Consider the following 24,297-nt stretch of genomic DNA (forward strand, 5'->3'; position numbering starts at 1 on the left):
CTCAGTTCTCTTACAGCAGCGTCAGTTCAGTCAGATCAATAATACTGTTGAATTTTAAGTTTCCTCGACTAATGATACTGGGGGTCATATACTGGATCTCATATGTACATCTGGCTTGTATAATATTCTTGTTAGTGGCTCTGATTTAGCTTTCTCAGATCACAAACTCATAAACTTCAGTTTTAGTTTTCCAACATCTATATCACCACTGAAGAAAATGCTCACCTATCGTAAAATCAATTCTGTGAATCCATCGTCTTTCTCTGTTTCAATAAGGGCTTCAACCTTGTCAGAATGTTTACTATCTAACTGTCCGTCAGAAATCTGCTCTATTTACAATAATGCTTTTTCTCAAATACTTGAGAGGCATGCTCCTGTTAAAACTAGACTGGCTCCATCTACTCGTGCCTCACCCTGCTTCACTCCTGAACTACAAACCATGAACACTGAGGGTCGCCGCCTAGAAAGACTATACAGGAAAACTGGACTCATTGTGCACTCTCTGGCTTTTAAAGAACATTTGCTCAACTACCGTACAGCCCTCATCGCTGCAAGATCCTCTCATTTCTCCTCTACCATTAGGAATTCCATGTGCATCACTCTTTGCTATGGTTAACAAACTCACTAATCCACCACAACATGTTATTTTGGGCTCTGGGGTGCTTATGAATAGCTTTTCCCAATTCTTTTCAGACAAATTGAAGTCAATCACTGAATCCATCACTAAAGACACCCCTCATACAAGTGACTCAAATGTTCATTTGATGTTCTCTGATTCAGCCCGCTCAACTCACTGTCTGCTTTTACTCTGACTCCTGCTGCCGTAAGTGGTCTAGTTGTGAAGTCTATCTCCACGTCATGCCGGCTTGATCCTACACCTGCTGTTCTGCTTAAGATGTGTGTCCTCGAGGTTGCACACTTCATAACACATATGATAAACTGTAGTTTGGCTTCTGCCATTTACCCAGCAGAATTAAAAATGGCTATGGTGACCCCCATTCTTAAAAAAACAGGCCTTGAACATCTAATCTTGGACAATTACAGGCCAATATTTGAACATTCTTAAGCAAAATCCTTGAAAAGGTTGTGGCTTCGCAATTGCGATCATATTTCGATGTTAATGGTGTTTTTGAACCTTTTCAGTCTGGATTTCGCCCATCTCATAGCACTGAAACTACTCTTCTAGTAGTTGAAACTACTCTAGTGGAGCATAGCACTGAAACTACTCTAGTGGAGCATGACTGCTCCACTAGGGGCAGTCATGGCCTAGTGGTTAGGGAGTTGAACTGGTAACCCAAAGGTTGCTGGTTCGATTCCAGAACCGGTGGGAAATGACTGAGGTGCCCTTGAGCAAGGCACCTAACCCCTAATCGCTCCCCGGGCGCCACACAAAGGCTGCCCGCTGCTCTGGCTGTGTGTATCCACGTTTGCAGTGTGTGTGTGTGTGTGTTAACTACTCACTACTCTGCTCCTAATGTGTGTGCATTAACTTGGATGGGTTAAATGCAGAAGTCAAATTCCAAGTATGGGTTACCATACTTGGCCGTCACGTGTCACTTTCACTTTCACTTTCACTTCTTCGGGTGGTTAACGACATTCTTTTGTCTGTGGATTCAGGGTTAATAAACATCTTGATGCTCCTCGATCTAAGCACTGCATTTGACACAGTCTGCCATGAAATACTGATCTCTCGGCTCTCTGATCCGCTCTTTCCTGGCTCATCTCTTACATCAGCGACAGAGAGTAACTATATCACCACACAAGGGTATAGATCTGCCACTGCTCCGCTCACACAGGGTGTTCCTCAAGGTTCAGTTCTTGGCCCACTATTGTTCATCATCTATATATATCCACTTGGTGACATCATACGCAGGCATGGACTTCAATTTCATTGCTATGCTGATGATATTCAAATTCATCTGACCACCAGCTCTGATAGGCCATCCCTGCCCGACTCACTCTCTGCATGTATCAGAGACATCAAGCATTGAATGTCCCTGAAATTCCTCAAATTAAATAATAAAAAAACGGAGAAATTGGTGATTGGCTCTGCTGCCTCAGTCAAAAGGATGGACCTGTTCATGTTAAGCCTTCGTCATCTATTCGTAACCTTGGTGTCTTAATCGACTCAACTCTATCTTTTGGCTCTCGTATTTCTTCTCTTGTTAAAAACTCTTTTTTCCATCTTCGTAATATTGCACGTCTTCGATCTTCTCCCACTTTAGCTGATGCGAAACCTTAATTCATGCATTAATCACATCACGTCTGGATTATTGCAATGCTCTATTTCTTGGTCTGCCCAAAGAACGTATTGCAAGATTACAGTATGTTCAAAACTCAGCAGCAAGAGTTCTCTCCTCCACCATGCGTTCTCTGACGTTACTCCTCTGCTTCACGACCTTCACTGGCTACCTGTAGAATCACGTATTCACTTTAAGGTATTACTTCTAACGTTTAAGGCATTTAATGGTCTTGCACCTCCATATCTGTATGATCTACTGTACTCTTACCACCCTGCCTGGTCCCTTAGATCAGCTGAACTTGGTTTCTTGTCCATCCCTCGCTTCCAGTTGTCTACTGTAGGTGGAAGGTCATTTAGTGTTAATGCTCCTAAATTATGGAATCCACTCCCCCTTACGCTTCGTAATATCTCATCTGTGGCTACATTCAAGACTGTATTTTGGAGAATGTGACTATATATGTCCTTATGTGTTTGTAATGTGTGTGCGGGTGTGTAAATGTATTGTAATGTACAATGTAAAGCGACCTTGAGCTACGGAAAGGCGCTATATAAATAAAGCTTCTTCTTCTTCTTCTTCTAATGAAGCCAGAAGTGTGTGGTAGAATCTTCTTTTGCACCTGACTTAAGTCTACCTGGGTCGTCTACTAATCGACGTCCCTAAACGTCTCCTGATCGATTCATTTTGTACTCAAAGTCACACACTTTTATAAACCTAGACATCCGTCTAGTTTAATTTACCCTTTTGTTATATTCAGACATGATTCAGCCACACACACACACACACTGAGTTTTTTTTTTTTTACCAAAAGGTTTGGAAACATGTAGGATTCAAAAGCATATGAATGTTATTCCAACAAGAAAAATAAATGTTAGTTATGATTACTTAAAAATCCATCAGTGACTGAGTGGAGGAAAACCCTTGAGAGAAACCAGACTCAAGCCCCTTTCACACAGCGCTTTGAACCCGGCAAATTGCCGGCAAATTGCCAGAGCGCCTTCTGTGTGAACGCAAACTCGACCCGGGATTTATGCCGGGATCGATGCCGGGTCGGGACCCAGTAACATTGCCGTGTTCAGTCCCGGAACGCGCGCTGTGTGAACAAAAGCCGTAATAATGCCGTGTCGTAGTGATGACGCTGAAGCCGGGATCGTTCACCAGCTGTGAAACGGTACGTAAAGCACAAGTTTATGATCGAATCAGAGAAAAAAATGCACAAGCGTGGTTTCTCGAGAGAGAGATCGCAGCTCATAAGCAAACTTAAGACGCTGCTGAGATTACAAGTCACATCGATGTCACGTGTCTTTACGGCATTTTTACAGGTTGTGTGTGAACGCACTCTCTGATTCCGGAAAATCACTGGCAGTGTGAATGAACCAAAATCAAACGAACCCGGGTCAAATCCCGGGTCACTTTATCCGTGTATTTTCCGGAATCTCTGTGTGAAAGGGGCTTTAGTCGCTCAGTTCTCCTCTGGCCAACGAACCAACAATGTCATTATATTATTTTATCCTTTGTTAGAGATTCTTAACTCCTTCACACAGGTATAATAAACTACAGCTGAGCAGAATTTATCCCAAAGGAACGCGAGTCGACTCCTCGAACTACATGCCTCAAGTCTTCTGGAACGCCGGCTGTCAGCTCGTGGCTCTGAACTTCCAGACCATCGGTAGCTTGCGTTCAGTTCCTTCAGTGTGTGTGTCTGTGTGTTTCTGGCTCAGATGTGTGTGTCTGTGTGTTTCTGGCTCAGATGTGTGTGTCTGTGTGTTTCTGGTTCAGATGTGTGTGTCTGTGTGAATCACCTGCTTGACTAAAGTTGATATCTGTCGTGCTCCTCTTTAACTCAGTGAGGACGCCTGAGATTCGCCGGCTGTCAGGATGAGCTTTTATTGCAGGAGTGTCACGCTCTCCTGACCAGTGTTGGGTAAAGTTACTTTTAAAAGTAATGCATTACAAAATTGCGTTACTCCCCCCAAAAGTAACTAATTGTGTTACTTTATTACTTTTAATGAAAATTAAATTTCGCGTAATGCGAAAAGTAATGCAATACGTTACTTTTGCGCTACTTGTTCTCACCTGGGCTGGGCTTGCTTGTTTGTTTTGGTAAATGTTAAGGCTCTTTTACACCAAAAGTTAAATGAATAATCCTCAGGCTGAAGGAAATGCATAGTTACTCCTGTACAGTAGAGGTAGAGTACAGTAGAGGTAGTAGAGGTAGAGTACAGTAGAGGTAGTGTGCAGTAGAGGTAGTGTGCAGTAGAGGTAGTGTGCAGTAGAGGTAGAGTACAGTAGAGGTAGAGTACAGTAGAGGTAGTGTGCAGTAGAGGTAGAGTACAGTAGAGGTAGTGTGCAGTAGAGGTAGTGTGCAGTAGAGGTAGTGTGCAGTAGAGGTAGTGTGCAGTAGAGGTAGCGTGCAGTAGAGGTAGAGTACAGTAGAGGTAGAGTACAGTAGAGGTAGAGTACAGTAGAGCAGTGTTTCCCAACCTTTTTTTGTCTGAGACCCCCTTTTTCCCAAGAGAATATATTAGGGCCCCCCTTCACATTTAATGATATTTTCGCTCTTGTAAGCTTGCAGCAAGGATGACAAAATATGTTGTTTTCAAACAAACGGTATGTTTACTAAAAACAGATATGTTTATGCACAAATAATAGCCTATAATATTGAAAATACAATAACAAAAACATTAGTAGGCCCTTTGTAATTTAAAAATGTAAGCCTAGGAGTAGCCTATAAATTTGCCCTATTTTAAATGCAATAACAAAAATATCAGTATTCACACTTGTGTGTAGGTAAAAAAAGAATGAATATAGGCTATTACTAAATGACTTCTGTCTGGGGCCTCAATACTTGCATGTTATTTGTGAGGCTTTATCAATGTGAGGCTTTATTTTTTAGGCTTTTGGCGCTATAGCGAGCGATAACAAACATGCGTTTATTAACAGAATAATGCGTTTTTCGGAAGAACATTGTAGCCGGAACTACTTCTCTCTCTGTGTGCGTCTATGACGAGTCACGCAGGTACTGGGCTACTCCGCAGCGATCCGAACCAGTGTTAAATAGTCCCAATGTAATCACTTATTATAGGTGTACCATAGTGATTCAGGATAAGACAAAAACACGGTTTGGAAAATGGATTCATGATGAACTCGCTCATTATATAAATTTTGAACAGAAAAAAGTTAAGGACTTTTATTTAATACAAATTGCTCAAAACTTTTCAAAATATGACGCGACCCCCCACAGAGCTCGCTGAGGCCCCCTTGTGGGCCGCGACCCCCCTGTTGGGAACCGTTGCAGTAGAGGTAGTAGAGGTAGAGTGCAGTAGAGGTAGAGTACAGTAGAGGTAGTGTACAGTAGAGGTAGCGTGCAGTAGAGGTAGAGTACAGTAGAGGTAGAGTTCAGTAGAGTACAGTAGAGGTAGAGTACAGTTGAGGTAGTGTACAGTAGAGGTAGCAGGCAGTAGAGGTCGAGTACAGTAGAGGTAGAGTACAGTAGAGGTAGAGTACAGTAGAGGTAGAGTAGAGGTAGCGGGCAGTAGAGGTCGAGTACAGTAGAGGTCGAGTACAGTAGAGTACAGTAGAGGTAGAGTACAGTAGAGGTAGTGTACAGAAGAGGTCGAGTACAGTAGAGGTCGAGTACAGTAGAGTACAGTAGGGGTAGAGTACAGTAGAGGTAGCGTGCAGTAGAGGTAGAGTACAGTAGAGGTAGAGTTCAGTAGAGTACAGTAGAGGTAGAGTACAGTAAAGGTAGTGTACAGTAGAGGTAGCGGGCAGTAGAGGTAGCGGGCAGTAGAGGTAGAGTACAGTAGAGTACAGTAGAGGTCGAGTACAGTAGAGGTAGAGTACAGTAGAGGTAGAGTACAGTAGAGTACAGCAGAGGTAGAGTACCATATAGGTAGAGTACAGTAGAGTACAGTAGAGGTAGAGTACAGCAGAGGTAGAGTACCATATAGGTAGAGTACAGTAGAGTACAGTAGAGGCAGAGTACAGTAGAGTACAGTAGAGGTAGAGTACAGTAGAGGTAGAGTTCAGTAGAGGTCGTGTACAGTAGAGTACAGTAGAGGTAGTGTACAGTAGAGGTAGTGTACAGTAGAGTACAGTAGAGGTAGAGTACAGTAGAGTACAGTAGAGGTAGAGTACAGTAGAGTACAGTAGAGGTAGAGTACAGTAGAGGTAGCGTGCAGTAGAGGTAGAGTTCAGTAGAGTACAGTAGAGGTAGTGTACAGTAGAGGTAGCGGGCAGTAGAGGTAGAGTACAGTAGAGTACAGTAGAGTACAGTAGAGGCAGTGTACAGTAGAGGTAGAGTACAGTAGATGTAGTGTACAGTAGAGTACAGTACAGTAGAGGTAGAGTGCAGTAGATGTAGTGTACAGTAGAGTACAGCAGAGGTAGAGTACCATATAGGTAGAGTACAGTAGAGTACAGTAGAGGCAGAGTACAGTAGAGTACAGTAGAGGTAGAGTTCAGTAGAGGTCGTGTACAGTAGAGTACAGTAGAGTACAGTAGAGGTAGTGTACAGAAGAGGTCGAGTACAGTAGAGGTTGAGCACAGTAGAGGTAGAGTACAGTAGAGGTAGAGTACAGTAGAGTACAGTAGAGGTAGTGTACAGTAGAGGTAGTGTACAGTAGATGTAGTGTACAGTAGAGTACAGTACAGTAGAGGTAGAGTGCAGTAGATGTAGTGTACAGTAGAGGTAGAGTACAGTAGATGTAGTGTACAGTAGAGTACAGTACAGTAGAGGTAGAGTACAGTAGAGTACAGTAGAGGCATAGTACAGTAGAGTACAGTAGAGGTAGAGTTCAGTAGAGGTCGTGTACAGTAGAGTACAGTAGAGTACAGTAGAGGTAGTGTACAGAAGAGGTCGAGTACAGTAGAGGTTGAGCACAGTAGAGGTAGAGTACAGTAGAGGTAGAGTACAGTAGAGGTAGAGTACAGTAGAGTACAGTAGAGGTAGTGTACAGTAGATGTAGTGTACAGTAGAGTACAGTACAGTAGAGGTAGAGTGCAGTAGATGTAGTGTACAGTAGAGGTAGAGTACAGTAGATGTAGTGTACAGTAGAGTACAGTACAGTAGAGGTAGAGTGCAGTAGAGTACAGTAGAGGTAGAGTGCAGTAGATGTAGTGTACAGTAGAGTACAGTACAGTAGAGGTAGAGTGCAGTAGAGTACAGTACAGTAGAGGTAGAGTGCAGTAGATGTAGTGTACAGTAGAGTACAGTAGAGGTAGAGTACAGCAGAGGTAGAGTACCATATAGGTAGAGTACAGTAGAGTACAGTAGAGGCAGAGTACAGTAGAGTACAGTAGAGGTAGAGTACAGTAGAGGTAGAGTTCAGTAGAGGTCGTGTACAGTAGAGTACAGTAGAGGTAGTGTACAGTAGAGGTAGTGTACAGTAGAGTACAGTAGAGGTAGAGTACAGTAGAGGTAGAGTACAGTAGAGTACAGTAGAGGTAGAGTACAGTAGAGGTAGCGTGCAGTAGAGGTAGAGTACAGTAGAGGTAGAGTACAGTAGAGTACAGTAGAGGTAGAGTACAGTAGAGGTAGAGTACAGTAGAGGTAGCGTGCAGTAGAGGTAGAGTACAGTAGAGGTAGAGTTCAGTAGAGTACAGTAGAGGTAGCGGGCAGTAGAGGTAGAGTACAGTAGAGTACAGTAGAGGTCGAGTACAGTAGAGGTAGAGTACAGTAGAGGTAGTGTACAGTAGAGGTAGAGTACAGTAGATGTAGTGTACAGTAGAGTACAGTACAGTAGAGGTAGAGTGCAGTAGATGTAGTGTACGGTAGAGTACCATATAGGTAGAGTACAGTAGAGTACAGTAGAGGCAGAGTACAGTAGAGTACAGTAGAGGTAGAGTTCAGTAGAGGTCGTGTACAGTAGAGTACAGTAGAGTACAGTAGAGGTAGAGTACAGTAGAGGTAGTGTACAGAAGAGGTCGAGTACAGTAGAGGTTGAGTACAGTAAAGGTAGAGTACAGTAGAGGTAGAGTACAGTAGAGGTAGTGTACAGTAGAGGTAGTGTACAGTAGAGTACAGTACAGTAGAGGTAGAGTGCAGTAGATGTAGTGTACAGTAGAGTACAGTAGAGGTAGAGTACAGCAGAGGTAGAGTACCATATAGGTAGAGTACAGTAGAGTACAGTAGAGGCAGAGTACAGTAGAGTACAGTAGAGGTAGAGTACAGTAGAGGTAGAGTACAGTAGAGGTAGAGTTCAGTAGAGGTCGTGTACAGTAGAGTACAGTAGAGGTAGTGTACAGTAGAGGCTCAAACAAACCTTTCAGCTGCTTTTATTCTGTATTAAAGAGCAATAGGAGACAGGAGAAGGAAGTTCAACACTTTTATTTCTAAATCTAATCTAAAGTCATTTTTGCTTATTAGTATGGTTGAATTAGATCATTGAAAGTCAGCAGCAAAGACATTGGTCAGTAAAGTTAGATTAAATACACAAAGTATATTTGTGTAATTTAATATAGTTAATTATAAAAGTTTTGCCTAAAATTCTGAGATTGCATTTTACTGTTTTAATAAATTTTGAGGAATACAGAATGTTTTCGTGCAAGTGAGACGAGTTAATGCATGTTCATATTTAGTCTAGAACTAAAATATACACCTCATGTTTACACAGCACACAGCCGCACACACACACACACACACACACACACACACACACACACACACCCTCACTTTATTTCTCTCAACATGAGGACAGGAGAGCTGTCAGACAATAAATGTGAAAAATTTACTAGCGTTACTTAATTGAAAAAGTAATGTTACTTTACTTGTTACTTGAAAAAGTGATCTGATTATGTAACTCAAGTTACTTTGAATGTGTTTCCCCCAACACTGCTCCTGCAGGGAAAACCAACAGTGATCTGAGTGTGTATGAGTGCGTAGTATAAAGCTTTCTTACAGCTCGGATGTTGTAGGTGGAGCAGCTCACTCACTCACTCACTCATACACACACTCACACACACACACACACACACACACACACACACACACACACACACACACACACACACACACACACACACACACACACACACACACACACACACACACACACACACACACACACACACACACACACACACACACACACACACACTCACTCACTGTGTGTGTGTGTGTGTGTATTCGTCAGATCTTCCCATGCAGCTGAATCTGGGAATATTTGAGTACAACGGGAAATGTGGCTACAGACTGAAGCCGGAGTTCATGAGACGGACGGATAAGCAGTTTGACCCGTTCACACAGAGTACAGTCGACGGGATCGTAGCACACACACTGTCTGTGAAGGTAGGTGAGCGAGTGAGTGAGTGAGTGAGTGAGTGAGTGAGTGAGTGAGTGTGTGTGTGACTAACTAGTCAAGTGAAGTCACCTTTATTTATATAGCGCTTTTTTACAATACAGATTGTATCAAAGCAGCTTCACAGTGATAACATGAAAATAATACAACAAAGTTTGTTTCTAGAAGAAAATTGCGTCATCGTTCACCTTAAGTAAGGCAGATAAATAATATTGTTGAATATTAAATGTCCCCAACTAAGCAAGCCAAAAGCCAAGGCAACAGTGGCAAGGAACCGAAACTCCATCAGTGACAGAATGGAGAAAACCTTGGGAGAAACCAGACTCAGTTGCTCAGTTCTCCTCTGGCCAACGGGCGAACAGTGATTATGATATGATATATGATTATGATTCAGGAGCATTACAGGTCAGAGGTCAGATTGGATCAGAACATTCAGAATATTATCCAGTTCCCTCTGGTTGGAGGTCGGAGTCACGCCGGTATGGAGACGAGTTTGTTGAGGATCAGTGCTGATGACTGTCGTGTCGATGAGGCCTTCACAGGGCTGATGAGGCTGGCACTTCAGGGATGCGTCGTGGACATGTGCAGGCGCAGGTCCACCATCTGATCTGGATACGGCCCGGATATGTCGTATGTCGTAATATGCCGTAATTTAGATATATTTTTAAGATGGAAGAATGCGGTTTTACAGATGCTAGAAACGTGACCTTCAAATGAAAGATTGGTATCAAAGACCACACCCAGGTTCCTAACCGACGACGAGGACTTGACAGAGCAGCCATCAATTGTTAGACAGTATTCTAGGTTAATACGTGCAGAGGTTTTTTGCCCAATAAATAGAAACTCAGTTTTTTCAGAATTAAGTAGTAGGAAATGACTAGTTTTTTATATCAGCTATGCATTCCGTTAATTTTGTGAATTGGTAAGTTTCGTCTGGGCATGAAGAAATATAGAGCTGAGTATCATCAGCATAACAGTGAAAACTAATGCCATGCTTCCTAATATTATCTCCTAAGGATAGCATGTACAGAGTGAACAGCAACGGTCCTAGTACTGAGCCTTGTGGTACGCCATACTGAACTTGTGATCGATATGACATCTCTTCATTTACTGCTACAAACTGATAACGGTCAGATAAGTATGATTTGCAGCAACACCTCCCCCTTTTCCTTTTAAACGAGCCTCGTGTTTATAGCAGTAATCTTGCGGGGTGGACTCATTTACAGTAATGTAATTGTCTGGTTTTACCCAAGTTTCTGTCAAACACAGCACATCTAGGTTATGGTCTGTAATCATATCATTAACAATAAGTGCTTTTGAAGTAAGGGATCGAATATTCAGCAACCCAAGCTTTATCATTTGTTCATCTACATTATATTTGTTTTTTATTTGTTGAACATCAATTACATTTTTACCCGTTTTATTTGGGAGTTTTTTGTATTTCCTAGTTCGGGGAACAGACACAGTCTCTATATGATGATATCTAGGTGAAAGAGGCTCTATGTGATGGGATTTATCTGACCTTGGTGACGTGAGACAGCTAGCAGACGGTCGGTTTAGCCAGTCTGTCTGCTTCCTGACCTGAGCCCCAGATTGTCATGTTTGAGCTCTAAGACTATGTGCCATATTACTAGAGAGAAGAGCAGCACCATCCCAGGAGGGATGAATACCATCTCTTTTCAACAGGTCAGGTCTGCCCCAAAAACTTTTCCAATTGTCTATTAACCTTATATTATTTTGTGGACACCACTTAGACAGCCAGCCATTGAGTGAGGACAATCTACTAACTATCTCATCACTCCGGCGAACAGGAAGGGGGCCAGAGCAAATTACAGTGCCTGACATCGTACTTGCGAGTTCACACACCTCTTTAACGTTAATTTTAGTGATCTCCGACTGGCGGAGTTAAACATCATTAGTGCCAACATAAATAATAATCTTAGAGAATTTACGATTAGCATTAGCCAGCACTTTTAAATTTGCTTTGATGTCAGGCACTCTGGCACCCGGCAAACATGTGACTATGGTGGCTGGTGTGTCTATTTTCACGTTCCGTATAATACAATCGCCAATAACTAGGGCACATTCAACAGAATTCTCAGTGGGTGTTTCACTGAGTGGGGAGAATCTGTTTAATGCTGTTATCGGAACGGAAGAGCAGTGTTTTGTCCCGGGACTATAGCGCCTCACCGTCACCCAGTTGCCCTGCTGCACGGGCTCTACAGCCGGAACCCAACAATGTAAAGAGTTCACTAAGCTAGTCACATCCAAAGCAGTATCTAAAGCCCTTGCATTCTTACTATCCTCGATTAAAGTTTGGATGCGTGTCTCTACCCAGCAAACACAGAACGTTGGCACAATGTACCCAACCTTCTAACAACATGGCCAAAAGGTTGCTATAACTATGTTGTGTGGTGAAGGTTGTTACAGCGTTGACACAATGTTGACAATGAACCACCGTTCAGGGTCATTGCTTAAGGTTGTGCCTAGTGCTCATGCTAGTATACGTTAATCCACTCCCTGTTTACTTGCAGATGTTGATTATAATGAATTTACTGTTAGGCCCATAAATAATAATAGGGATAAACAATATTTAAAAAGTATATAATTTTTTAACATGTGACTAATTCAAAATTAACCACGAAGCATTCTAAATGGGGGATATCTATATCTAGCATAAAAAAAAAAAATGGCCAGAACGTCGTCTCTCAGTTGCTGAATGTCTCGCAACAAGGTTGCCACAGCCCTGTCGCGTCTTACAATTCTACGTTGTTACAATGTTGCGAGCACGTAGACAGCGACGTTGCCATAGCAGAAATTCAACGTGTCACAGACGTTGCCACAACGTAAATGTGTTTGCTGGGTAGTTCTGAAATCTTCTCCGTCAGCCTGACTGTCTCCCTGCATTTATCACATGTTAAACCCTCAGCGCTGACAGAGAAGGCTATGCTATACATGTGACATGAAGTGCAAGTGACATTAATAGGAGAAGACACTACTCACCGTGTTTGTTGACTGATCCTACTCACCACAGTTGTTTGATGGACTCGAAAAGGCGCGAGTGCGCGAGAGAAAAAAGACGGCAAACATGGATGGGCGATTAACAGGCTAGCGGAAGGCTAGTGCGTTTTTTTTTAGCGATATAAACAACAAGGAATGATAGGAAATAGAGATTCAAAATGGAAAGCTATACGGAGCTTACAGACGCAAACCACACGGCAGCAAGACAGCGAGGCAGACTGGAGCAATCAATCCACGAGCAGTCTTCAGTGTCCAACTAGGGATGTAACAATACGTGCCGCCATTCAAACAGGAGACAACATGCGTTATGGGTATGAAACATGGATCACGATGTAATGGCGAGGTTTAATCAGTTGCAGTTTTGCAGATAGAGAAAATGGAAGTTTCCCTCTGGTTCGCTGTACAAATCTGGAAATGAACATTTCATTTGAAAGGTTATTTTACTGTTTTGAGATATTGGAATATGCATCCATAAGACGGTCACACCAATGTGTTTGTGCACCACAATTTTACTCTTGTGCCAATCAGAGAGAGGTAATGAACAAAAGATTGAGATGTGATATTCTGTTGGCCTTTTAAACTTACAGATATGGTTTGTTTTTGACTCCTCAGTATTGAGCATCATGTAGATAAATAAACCCTAATCTTCTAAACACATGGGAGAAGTTAATTGCTCCAAGTGTATTAATTTGGATATTAGTATGTGACCCAGCAAGCAATAGCCATAATTTCTCTGTCTAGGTTAACTATAGAAAAAAAAAAAAAAAAACTTGCGAGATGTATGATATTCCATCATGTAAGTAAGCAAAGTCAACAGTGATTACAAGGTGTTTGCTTTCATTTCTTTGGCATGTTCTATGAGTCTATTCTTTAGCTCTGGTTTAGACGTCTATTCAATTTTCACTGACAGCCCAGATTTTGCCTTGTTTTAGCCTAGACGTCAGGGCTGTGTTTGGACGGCTATTAGACGTCTTTTAAACGCTGATTATTTTTATTCCACAATGTTATACCTGTATAGAAAAAATAACTTCTGGCTGCATTGTTGACTCTGGGCACTTTACAAGAATGGACACTGGCCCTAGTATTGTGATTATGCTGTGTATGAACCATTTTTATATGGAAGTGTAAATATTTGAGAGCAAAGCCATTTATGACATTATACATATGATTCAACTTGAACTGCTCCACTCTAACATGTACTGGCAGCAGTCCTACCCTTTTAAAAGCATCTCTACCAATATGAGTCCGGGGGGAACAGTTATCAGTTTAACTGATAATCCTCAGTACCAAGCAGAACATGCATAATCGAAATGACATTGAATCAGTGATACAACCAATACTTTCTTGATAGAAAACTCTAGATGCCCTGTCCTGCAATACAGGAATTTCAGTTTACTGACACACTTGAATGATATTTTGTCAGCAATAGATTTACAGGTTAATGACTGCTGTAAAAGAGAAAGGGTGTTAAAATCACCCATAATGATACATTTGTTCTCCATAAATACGCTACTCTTACAGCAAACCATTTCAAAGAGCTCATAAAAATCTGTTTGCTTACGGGGTCTGTCTAATTGGTTGATTAGACAAGATTTTTTTTTTAAATTGTACAAGGAATTGATCATACAACATTTCAAAACTGTTGAGAATAATATAAACAGCCAAAGGCTTATTTCCATTGTGTTCCTCTGTTTATAAAATAGAAGAACAGATCATAAATGGAGAGAAATCACGATCAAATTCAACATCTCATAATACATCACCTTTTAAATGAATGATATAAAAGCCATTTTTAAATTTCCTTTCTAAAAACTCTTTCAACTTTGATCTGCTTTATACAAGAAGGTAAATAATACCAGGCTATAGCACTAGTATATAAAAAGGAATCCATCCCCATTAAACTCTTATGGGCCCTATCTTGCACCCAGCGCAATTGACTTTGTACAGCGACGCATGTATCATTCCTATTTTGCACCCGCGCAAAGCGGACTTTTCCCTCCACAGAAGCACGTCGGTAAGTTCGGAAATACACTTGCGCTCCCCACAATTGCGCCACCAGGGGGTGGCCCTGGCCGACTCCTGGCCACCCCACTGGCCACCCCGCTGGCCAGTATAAATTTTAGTAGCATCAGTTATGCATTTCATCCCTAATGCACAGCCAGGCAGGCAAGCCGCTCTAGACCTTCGATCGCACACAGTAGCCAGTACTCCCCCGCCCCTCCGTCCATGCCGCTGTTGCGCGCTCAGCGCGTGCCCGTCGGTCAACAATTTCAAAAGAAGTTAAGAAAGAAGACGAAGAAGACTACCGCGTCAGTTTGGGTGACAAAGTCATCTGAAGTTATTCTATAGCTTAATGTGAGGGACAGAAGTCTATTTACATCATTAAAGTTTACGGAAACTCGTTTTCCCTCCTCTGTGGCTGTCAATCATTCTCCATTCAGTATTCAAACAGCGCGCGCGCCTCTTCCGGTTACAGCAGCATACATGCACGGTAAAACTCTCTCCAATATGATATATTCACATTATAATGCATTATCTGTAGATAAAAGGCTGTGGCTTTGCATAAAATGACTTTATTTTGTTGGAGTTTGTTGCTGTTTTTAAACGACTCACCACCGTGTGCCTGTTAGATCACACACATCACAAGGACTATGAATCGGCATCAAACGCACAATAACTGGAATTTAAAACGGTGAAACAAATGATCAATAAACTGTTGGACAGATATAGGCTACACTAGGATTTGTGCGCTCGACATTTCTTCGCTTTGTGCCGTGAACTTTTAAATGCGCACTTGTGCAGCGCAGCGCTGCACACTGTGACTCCATGTTGCTTTGAGCACATCATTCTGCACCCGCGATGCGCATACGCGCTTTGTGCGCTCTGTTTTGAAGCGTTTCATATTATCATGGTTTTGCGCACTGAAAGATTATTAAAAGCCTATATTTTTTATACCTAGCCTGCTCAATACATTTAAAATAAGCATAATTTAATTGTATATTATTTCTTTGTAGTATAGGCTATACAAATACACTTCTGAATTCTTGACATTAATATATAAATATAATATATTTGTATCTGCCAGTATCTGCTTTTCCCCAGTAACTGTTTTGTTTGCAATAAATGTACACCTTATGCCAAATATAATTGCAAAATACAACAGAATTGTTGTGCAACTCAAAATGTTAACTGTACTGTTATTAGTCTATGCACATTATATCATTAGTAACATTAAATATAACACAATAAACCATCATATAGTATATCAGTAGGAGTTTCCTTAAGTCTTTCCAAAAGTTTACTACAGGCCGGTTTACTACAACAGTAGAAAAAAAATCTGAAATTATGGTTTATAGTTTTGGTGTGCCACCCCAAGATTTTAAGTGGCCCCATCTGGCCACCCCAATGAAAAATTTCTGGAGGCGCCACTGGCTCCCCAGGGCGGTTCAGCGCAAAGAGGAGGCGTGTTCCGGCGCAAACGTTCCCTCATGCTATTTTGCAGGTTTAGAAAACAATTGCGCCACTAACCAGGAAAAACTAGTTTAAAGTCAGTGGCGCGTTGCGCATGTTATTCATATGCTATTTTAAGGGCGCATGCTTGGCCATAATCAATGTAGCGTGTGCACAACGCGCATACACTTTGATTCTCTCATCTACACAGAAGCAGCAGTTTTCATTTTTGCAAATCATACATTATTACGATAGATAGATAGATAGATAGATAGATAGATAGATAGATAGATAGACAGACAATTTATTATAAAAGCATACATCTAGCTTACACATTTACCCAAATTATCATAGGCCTGTTTAACCGAAGTTAATTTGGGTGGGTTTCTCCATCCCCAATGTCCCTGACGAGAACGTCGGTCTCCTCGGCTGTGAACCGCTCCTGGCGCGCGCCTGGCAAATCCGCCGTTATAATAGGAATCCGCTTTAGAATAAGCGCGCCTGCTCTTAAAGGGAATGTGAGATGTCGCTCTGATTGGTTTATTTCACGTTACGCCCAAACCACACCTATGAATAATGAAGCTACTTCAGACCAACCCCTTTTAGATTTGCGCCGGGCGCAAGAGGCATTTATCCCGCCGGGGAAAATAGCAACAGCGCCAAGACCCGCCCACAAAGTTACTTGCGCTTGACACTTGCATTTCAGATCGTTAAAATAGGGCCCTATATCTACAAAGAAAAATATCAGTGCTGCTCCCCCTTGTGGAAAGACCATGCACATCTTTCACAAGAACATAATAGTCTGTCAGGTACCTTCGAACTCTTTGCTTTATTATTTTAAATGGCAACACCAATTTAAGAAAAATTTCAATATTTTCAACTTTTAAAAAACCAAGTTCTCTAAAATTTTCATCGTTTAGAAGCAACTGTGAATGTGCTTTCAATATAACCCTGCATCACTGTTAAGATGTAACGATCATATCTTCAACCTTTACCTCTAATCTGGAGCTTTTTTTCAATTTAGCAGCAACCAAATAATATAGATTCCGTTTTTCCCAAGTGTAAAGAAAGCTTATTATTAATAAACCATTTGAAGACCCTTTCAATCTCTCTACTTAACTCATTTCAATATTTCTTTCCTATTGGTGAAACAATTATTGCTGCATCACCTGCATATAAAAAAGTTCATTAGAGCCGAAAAAATAATGAACCTAAAACACTCCCCTGCAGAACTATCAGAAAACACCCCATTTAAATCCGCTGTTTGACACTTGTTTACAAGGTAAGACTTGATCCATTCATAGGCCTTATCACTAAACCCCATTGCTTTTACTTTTAGAAGCACAATACTAGTCTGTGATCAATTGTATTGAATGCCGTTTGCAAATCCAGCAACATCATCCCGCTTAACTTGCCTTTATCCATTTATTTTCTTATATGATATATTAAAAACAATATCTTTGTCTCTGTAGAGTGCATCCTCCTAAAACCGGATTGAAACTCATACAATATATTAAAATTAGAGATATAATCTTCAACCTGATCATACATAATCTTTTCCAGCACTTGCTTTTTCTAACTCCTTGGGAACCTTTCCTTGTGTAATTGAGAGATTTATAATATGAGTAACCATAGGGGTAATAACTTTAGCTGAATCCTTAATTTACTACGCTGGAATATTATCAAACACTATCGCTGTACTACTTTTGAGTTCCCTTAACTTCTTAAAAGCATTATTCTCCTTTACTTTAGTAAATGAAAAACCACCCGGAATAACACCACATTCTGCATAATACTCCTTGACTAATTCATCATTAAAAATCCCAGTTCGTGCTGGAAGCTCGTTTACCAGTTTTTCAGCAACAGTAGTAAAAAACGATTAAAATAGTCTGCTACCTTCTTTTGATCAGACATCAGTCTTCCATCTACACTGAGGCCTATTCTAGAGCCTTAGACCTCGGTCTTTCTCCTATACCCTTAATCATTCAAAACTCCCCATCGTTTTTGAATGTCCTGCTTCAGTTCACCTTGTCCTTAAAGAAGTTTCCTTAGCTTCTTTTATCTAATCTCTTACCTCATTTCTTTTAGATTTAAATTGCTCAAAATTATAATAATTTCTATCCCTTTTAAATACCTTAAAACAATTATTACGTTCCTTAATCACCTATCTGTCATTATGTTGTTTGCTTGATTCTAATCTCTTCATAGGGTGCCACGCCACCTCATAAAAAACTCTCTAAAACCCAAGCCATAGCTACATCTTAAGTTCATTAATCTGAACTGTGGGAGTATTGAACATCAATGAGAATATGATATTAACTAGGATAACTAGAATGTTTAAGCTTGCACTAGGAGGTACTCAGCCTGGAAACTTTAATAACAGTGTTTTTAGTTACCTGTATTCCTTTCTATACAGTAGTAGTCAGTGTACTTGACAAATGTTTATAAAACTTGTCCGAGTCTCTGTTATTGAAAGGTCACACCGATAGAGGGCATTTGCTGTAATTTCTGCATATGTATACAGTATGACTGTAGAACACTGGCTGAAACGAAAGACTCGTTTAAATCCATTCATTTCAGTGCATCATGATTTTCTGCCGAATCCATCAGATTGAGAGTGAATGTCTGGGATCTTCCTCACAGTGTTGATGAGGTTCCCGTGTCTTTAACAGATCATCTCCGCTCAGTTCCTGTCTGATAAGAAAGTTTGTGTTTACGTGGAGGTGGAAATGTATGGCCTGCCGGTGGACACCAAACGGAAAGCGTTCAAGACCAAGACCTCCCAAAGCAATGCCGTCAATCCAGTGTGGGATGAAGAGCCGATGGTCTTCAAAAGAGTATGTGTGAACAAACACTAAATCATCAGTCAAACAGTCCGATTTTGATGAGCCGTTTGTTTCAGGTGGTTCTTCCCACACTCGCGTCACTGAGAATAGCCGTGTACGAAGACAACGGGAGATGTATCGGCCATCGCATCATCCCAGTGTGTGCCATCCGACCTGGCAAGTATCTGTTTCGTTTCTCTTGATGTGAACCGGCATTGCGGTGCAGTGGCTGATGGGTAAAGAGCGCATCTCTCTGCTGCAGGATATCATTACATCAGTCTGAGGAACGAGAAGAACCAAGCGCTGACGCTGTCGTCTGTGTTCGTCTACACTGAGGTCAAGGATTACGTCCCAGACACCTTCGCAGGTACAAGAGCCAAATAAACAGGTTGTTTGTAGCATTTCATTTTTGTACGTTAAGACTCATATCTGCTCATGAGTTCTTCTGAAAGAGTTCAGAGTTTGTGTCCTGACTGTGTTTGTGTTGTCAGATGTGATCGAGGCTCTGTCCAATCCCATCCTGTATGTCAGTCTGATGGAGCAGAGAGCCAATCAGCTGGCGGCTCTGACACAGGAGGAGGAGCAGGCCGACGGAGAGCAGGTGAGTGACGCAGTGAATGACTTCAGGTGCGTTTAACTGACAGTGAATGACTTCAGGTGCGCTTAAATGACAGTGAGTGAGTGACTTCAGGTGCGTTTAACTGACGGTGAGTGAGTGACTTCAGGTGCGTTTAACTGACAGTGAGTGACTTCAGGTGCGCTTAACTGAAAGTGAGTGAGTGACTTCAGGTGCGTTTAACTGACAGTGAGTGATTTCAGGTGCGTTTAACTGACAGTGAGTGATTTCAGGTGCGTTTAACTGACGGTGAGTGACTCGTTTAACTGACGGTGAGTGAGTGATTTCAGGTGCGTTTAACTGATGGTGAGTGAGTGACTTCAGGTGCGTTTAACTGACAGTGAGTGACTTCAGGTGCGCTTAACTGACAGTGAGTGAGTGACTTCAGGTGCGTTTAACTGACAGTGAGTGAGTGACTTCAGGTGCGTTTAACTGACAGTGAGTGAGTGACTTCAGGTGCGTTTAACTGACAGTGAGTGATTTCAGGTGCGTTTAACTGACGGTAAGTGACTCGTTTAACTGACGGTGAGTGAGTGACTTCAGGTGCGTTTAACTGACAGTGAGTGATTTCAGATGCGTTTAACTGACGGTGAGTGACTCGTTTAACTGACGGTGAGTGAGTGACTTCAGGTGCGTTTAACTGACAGTGAGTGATTTCAGATGCGTTTAACTGACGGTGAGTGACTCGTTTAACTGACGGTGAGTGAGTGACTTCAGGTGCGTTTAACTGACGGTGAGTGACTCGTTTAACTGACGGTGAGTGAGTGACTTCAGGTGCGTTTAACTGACAGTGAGTGATTTCAGGTGCGTTTAACTGACGGTGAGTGACTCGTTTAACTGACGGTGAGTGAGTGACTTCAGGTGCGTTTAACTGACAGTGAGTGATTTCAGATGCGTTTAACTGACAGTGAGTGACTTCAGGTGCGTTTAACTGACGGTGAGTGAGTGACTTCAGGTGCGTTTAACTGACGGTGAGTGAGTGACTTCAGGTGCGTTTAACTGACAGTGAGTGAGTGACTTCAGGTGCGTTTAATTGACGGTGAGTGACTTCAGGTGCGTTTAATTGACGGTGAGTGACTTCAGGTGCGTTTAACTTGACAGTGAGTGACTTCAGACAGTGAGTGACTTCAGGTGCGTTTAACTGACGGTGAGTGACTTCAGGTGCGTTTAACTGACTGTGAGTGACTTCAGACAGTGAGTGACTTCAGGTGCGTTTAATTGACGGTGAGTGACTTCAGGTGCGTTTAACTGACGGTGAGTGACTTCAGGTGCGCTTAACTGACAGTGAGTGACTTCAGAAAGTGAGTGACTTCAGGTGCGTTTAATTGACGGTGAGTGACTTCAGGTGCGTTTAACTGACGGTGAGTGACTTCAGGTGCGCTTAACTGACGGTGAGTGACTTCAGGTGCGTTTAACTGACAGTGAGTGAGTGACTTCAGGTGCGCTTAAATGACAGTGAGTGAGTGACTTCAAGTGCGTTTAACTGACGGTGAGTGAGTGACTTCAGGTGCGTTTAACTGACAGTGAGTGAGTGATTTCAGGTGCGTTTAACTGATGGTGAGTGAGTGACTTCAGGTGCGTTTAACTGACAGTGAGTGACTTCAGGTGCGCTTAACTGAAAGTGAGTGAGTGACTTAAGGTGCGTTTAACTGACAGTGAGTGATTTCAGGTGCGTTTAACTGACAGTGAGTGATTTCAGGTGCGTTTAACTGACGGTGAGTGACTCGTTTAACTGACGGTGAGTGAGTGACTTCAGGTGCGTTTAACTGACAGTGAGTGATTTCAGGTGCGTTTAACTGACAGTGAGTGACTTCAGGTGCGTTTAACTGACAGTGAGTGAGTGACTTCAGGTGCGTTTAATTGACGGTGAGTGAGTTCAGGTGCGTTTAACTGACGGTGAGTGAGTTCAGGTGCGTTTAACTGACGGTGAGTGACTTCAGGTGCGTTTAACTGACAGTGAGTGACTTCAGACAGTGAGTGACTTCAGGTGCGTTTAACTGACGGTGAGTGACTTCAGGTGCGTTTAACTGACGGTGAGTGACTTCAGGTGCGTTTAACTGACGGTGAGTGACTTCAGACAGTGAGTGACTTCAGGTGCGTTTCACTGACGGTGAGTGACTTCAGGTGCGTTTAACTGACGCTGAGTGACTTCAGGTGCGTTTAACTGACAGTGAGTGACTTCAGACAGTGAGTGACTTCAGGTGCGTTTAACTGACGGTGAGTGACTTCAGGTGCGTTTAACTGACGGTGAGTGACTTCAGGTGCGTTTAACTGACGGTGAGTGACTTCAGACAGTGAGTGACTTCAGGTGCGTTTAACTGACGGTGAGTGACTTCAGGTGCGTTTAACTGACGGTGAGTGACTTCAGGTGCGTTTAACTGACAGTGAGTGACTTCAGGTGCGTTTAACTGACAGTGAGTGAGTGACTTCAGGTGCGTTTAACTGACGGTGAGTGACTTCAGGTGCGTTTAACTGACAGTGAGTGACTTCAGGTGCGCTTAACTGACAGTGAGTGAGTGACTTCAGGTGCGTTTAACTGACAGTGAGTGACTTAAGGTGAGCTTAACTGACAGTGAGTGAGTGACTTCAGGTGCGTTTAACTGACAGTGAGTGACTTCAGGTGCGTTTAACTGACGGTGAGTGACTTCAGGTGCGTTTAACTGACGGTGAGTGACTTCAGGTGCGTTTAACTGACAGTGAGTGAGTGACTTCAGGTGCGTTTAATTGTCGGTGAGTGACTTCAGGTGCGTTTAACTGACGGTGAGTGACTTCAGGTGCGTTTAACTGACGGTGAGTGACTTCAGGTGCGTTTAACTGACAGTGAGTGACTTCAGGTGCGCTTAACTGACAGTGAGTGAGTGACTTCAGGTGCGTTTAACTGACGCTGAGTGACTTCAGGTGCGCTTAACTGACAGTGAGTGACTTCAGGTGCGTTTAACTGACAGTGAGTGAGTGACTTCAGGTGCGTTTAACTGACAGTGAGTGAGTGACTTCAGGTGCGTTTAACTGACGGTGAGTGACTTCAGGTGCGCTTAACTCACAGTGAGTGACTTCAGGTGCGTTTAACTGATGGTGAGTGACTTCAGGTGCGTTTAACTGATGGTGAGTGACTTCAGGTGCGTTTAACTGATGGTGAGTGACTTCAGGTGCGCTTAACTGACAGTGAGTGAGTGACTTCAGGTGCGTTTAACTGACAGTGAGTGACTTCAGGTGCGTTTAACTGACAGTGAGTGACTTCAGACAGTGAGTGACTTCAGGTGCGTTTAACTGACGGTGAGTGACTTCAGGTGCGTTTAACTGACGGTGAGTGACTTCAGGTGCGTTTAACTGACGCTGAGTGACTTCAGGTGCGCTTAACTGACAGTGAGTGACTTCAGGTGCGTTTAACTGACAGTGAGTGAGTGACTTCAGGTGCGTTTAACTGACGGTGAGTGACTTCAGGTGCGTTTAACTGACAGTGAGTGACTTCAGGTGCGCTTAACTGACAGTGAGTGAGTGACTTCAGGTGCGTTTAACTGACAGTGAGTGACTTCAGGTGCGTTTAACTGACGGTGAGTGACTTCAGGTGCGTTTAACTGACGGTGAGTGACTTCAGACAGTGAGTGACTTCAGGTGCGTTTAACTGACGGTGAGTGACTTCAGGTGCGTTTAACTGACGGTGAGTGACTTCAGGTGCGTTTAACTGACGGTGAGTGACTTCAGGTGCGTTTAACTGACGCTGAGTGACTTCAGGTGCGCTTAACTGACAGTGAGTGACTTCAGGTGCGTTTAACTGACAGTGAGTGAGTGACTTCAGGTGCGTTTAACTGACAGTGAGTGACTTCAGGTGCGTTTAACTGACAGTGAGTGAGTGACTTCAGGTGCGTTTAACTGACGGTGAGTGACTTCAGGTGCGTTTAACTGACAGTGAGTGACTTCAGGTGCGCTTAACTGACAGTGAGTGAGTGACTTCAGGTGCGTTTAACTGACGGTGAGTGACTTCAGGTGCGCTTAACTGACAGTGAGTGAGTGAGTGACTTCAGGTGCGTTTAACTGATGGTGAGTGACTTCAGGTGCGTTTAACTGATGGTGAGTGACTTCAGGTGCGTTTAACTGATGGTGAGTGACTTCAGGTGCGCTTAACTGACAGTGAGTGAGTGACTTCAGGTGCGTTTAACTGACAGTGAGTGACTTCAGGTGCGTTTAACTGACAGTGAGTGACTTCAGACAGTGAGTGACTTCAGGTGCGTTTAACTGACGGTGAGTGACTTCAGGTGCGTTTAACTGACGGTGAGTGACTTCAGGTGCGTTTAACTGACGCTGAGTGACTTCAGGTGCGCTTAACTGACAGTGAGTGACTTCAGGTGCGTTTAACTGACAGTGAGTGAGTGACTTCAGGTGCGTTTAACTGACAGTGATTGACTTCAGGTGCGTTTAACTGACAGTGAGTGAGTGACTTCAGGTGCGTTTAACTGACGGTGAGTGACTTCAGGTGCGTTTAACTGACAGTGAGTGACTTCAGGTGCGCTTAACTGACAGTGAGTGAGTGACTTCAGGTGCGTTTAACTGACAGTGAGTGACTTCAGGTGCGTTTAACTGACGGTGAGTGACTTCAGGTGCGTTTAACTGACGGTGAGTGACTTCAGACAGTGAGTGACTTCAGGTGCGTTTAACTGACGGTGAGTGACTTCAGGTGCGTTTAACTGACGGTGAGTGACTTCAGGTGCGTTTAACTGACGGTGAGTGACTTCAGGTGCGTTTATCTGACGCTGAGTGACTTCAGGTGCGCTTAACTGACGGTGAGTGACTTCAGGTGCGTTTAACTGACAGTGAGTGACTTCAGGTGCGCTTAACTGACAGTGAGT

The 24,297-nt window shown here is 42.8% G+C and overlaps 1 protein-coding gene and 1 long non-coding RNA gene across 2 annotated transcripts in view; both read left to right on the forward strand.

Annotated features, from left to right (window-relative positions):
* plcb1l (phospholipase C beta 1-like) overlaps positions 1 to 24,297 on the forward strand; it is a 163,319-nt gene that overhangs the window by 93,066 nt on the left and 45,956 nt on the right. The window contains exons 19-24 of the mRNA XM_082147359.1: positions 3,785 to 3,909; positions 9,377 to 9,531; positions 18,685 to 18,849; positions 18,915 to 19,014; positions 19,100 to 19,204; positions 19,329 to 19,438. Coding sequence (XP_082003485.1) covers positions 3,785 to 3,909; positions 9,377 to 9,531; positions 18,685 to 18,849; positions 18,915 to 19,014; positions 19,100 to 19,204; positions 19,329 to 19,438 — 760 coding nt within the window. The remainder of the gene's footprint in view (positions 1 to 3,784; positions 3,910 to 9,376; positions 9,532 to 18,684; positions 18,850 to 18,914; positions 19,015 to 19,099; positions 19,205 to 19,328; positions 19,439 to 24,297) is intronic.
* On the forward strand, positions 6,142 to 8,471 carry LOC309482138. Its single transcript, XR_014200221.1, has 4 exons — positions 6,142 to 6,376; positions 6,797 to 6,890; positions 7,117 to 7,226; positions 8,168 to 8,471. It is a non-coding gene; the product is annotated as an uncharacterized lncRNA (long non-coding RNA).

Source organism: Leuciscus leuciscus (assembly GCF_965113295.1).
Source record: "Leuciscus leuciscus genome assembly, chromosome: 19".
Taxonomy (NCBI): Eukaryota; Metazoa; Chordata; class Actinopteri; order Cypriniformes; family Leuciscidae; genus Leuciscus; species Leuciscus leuciscus.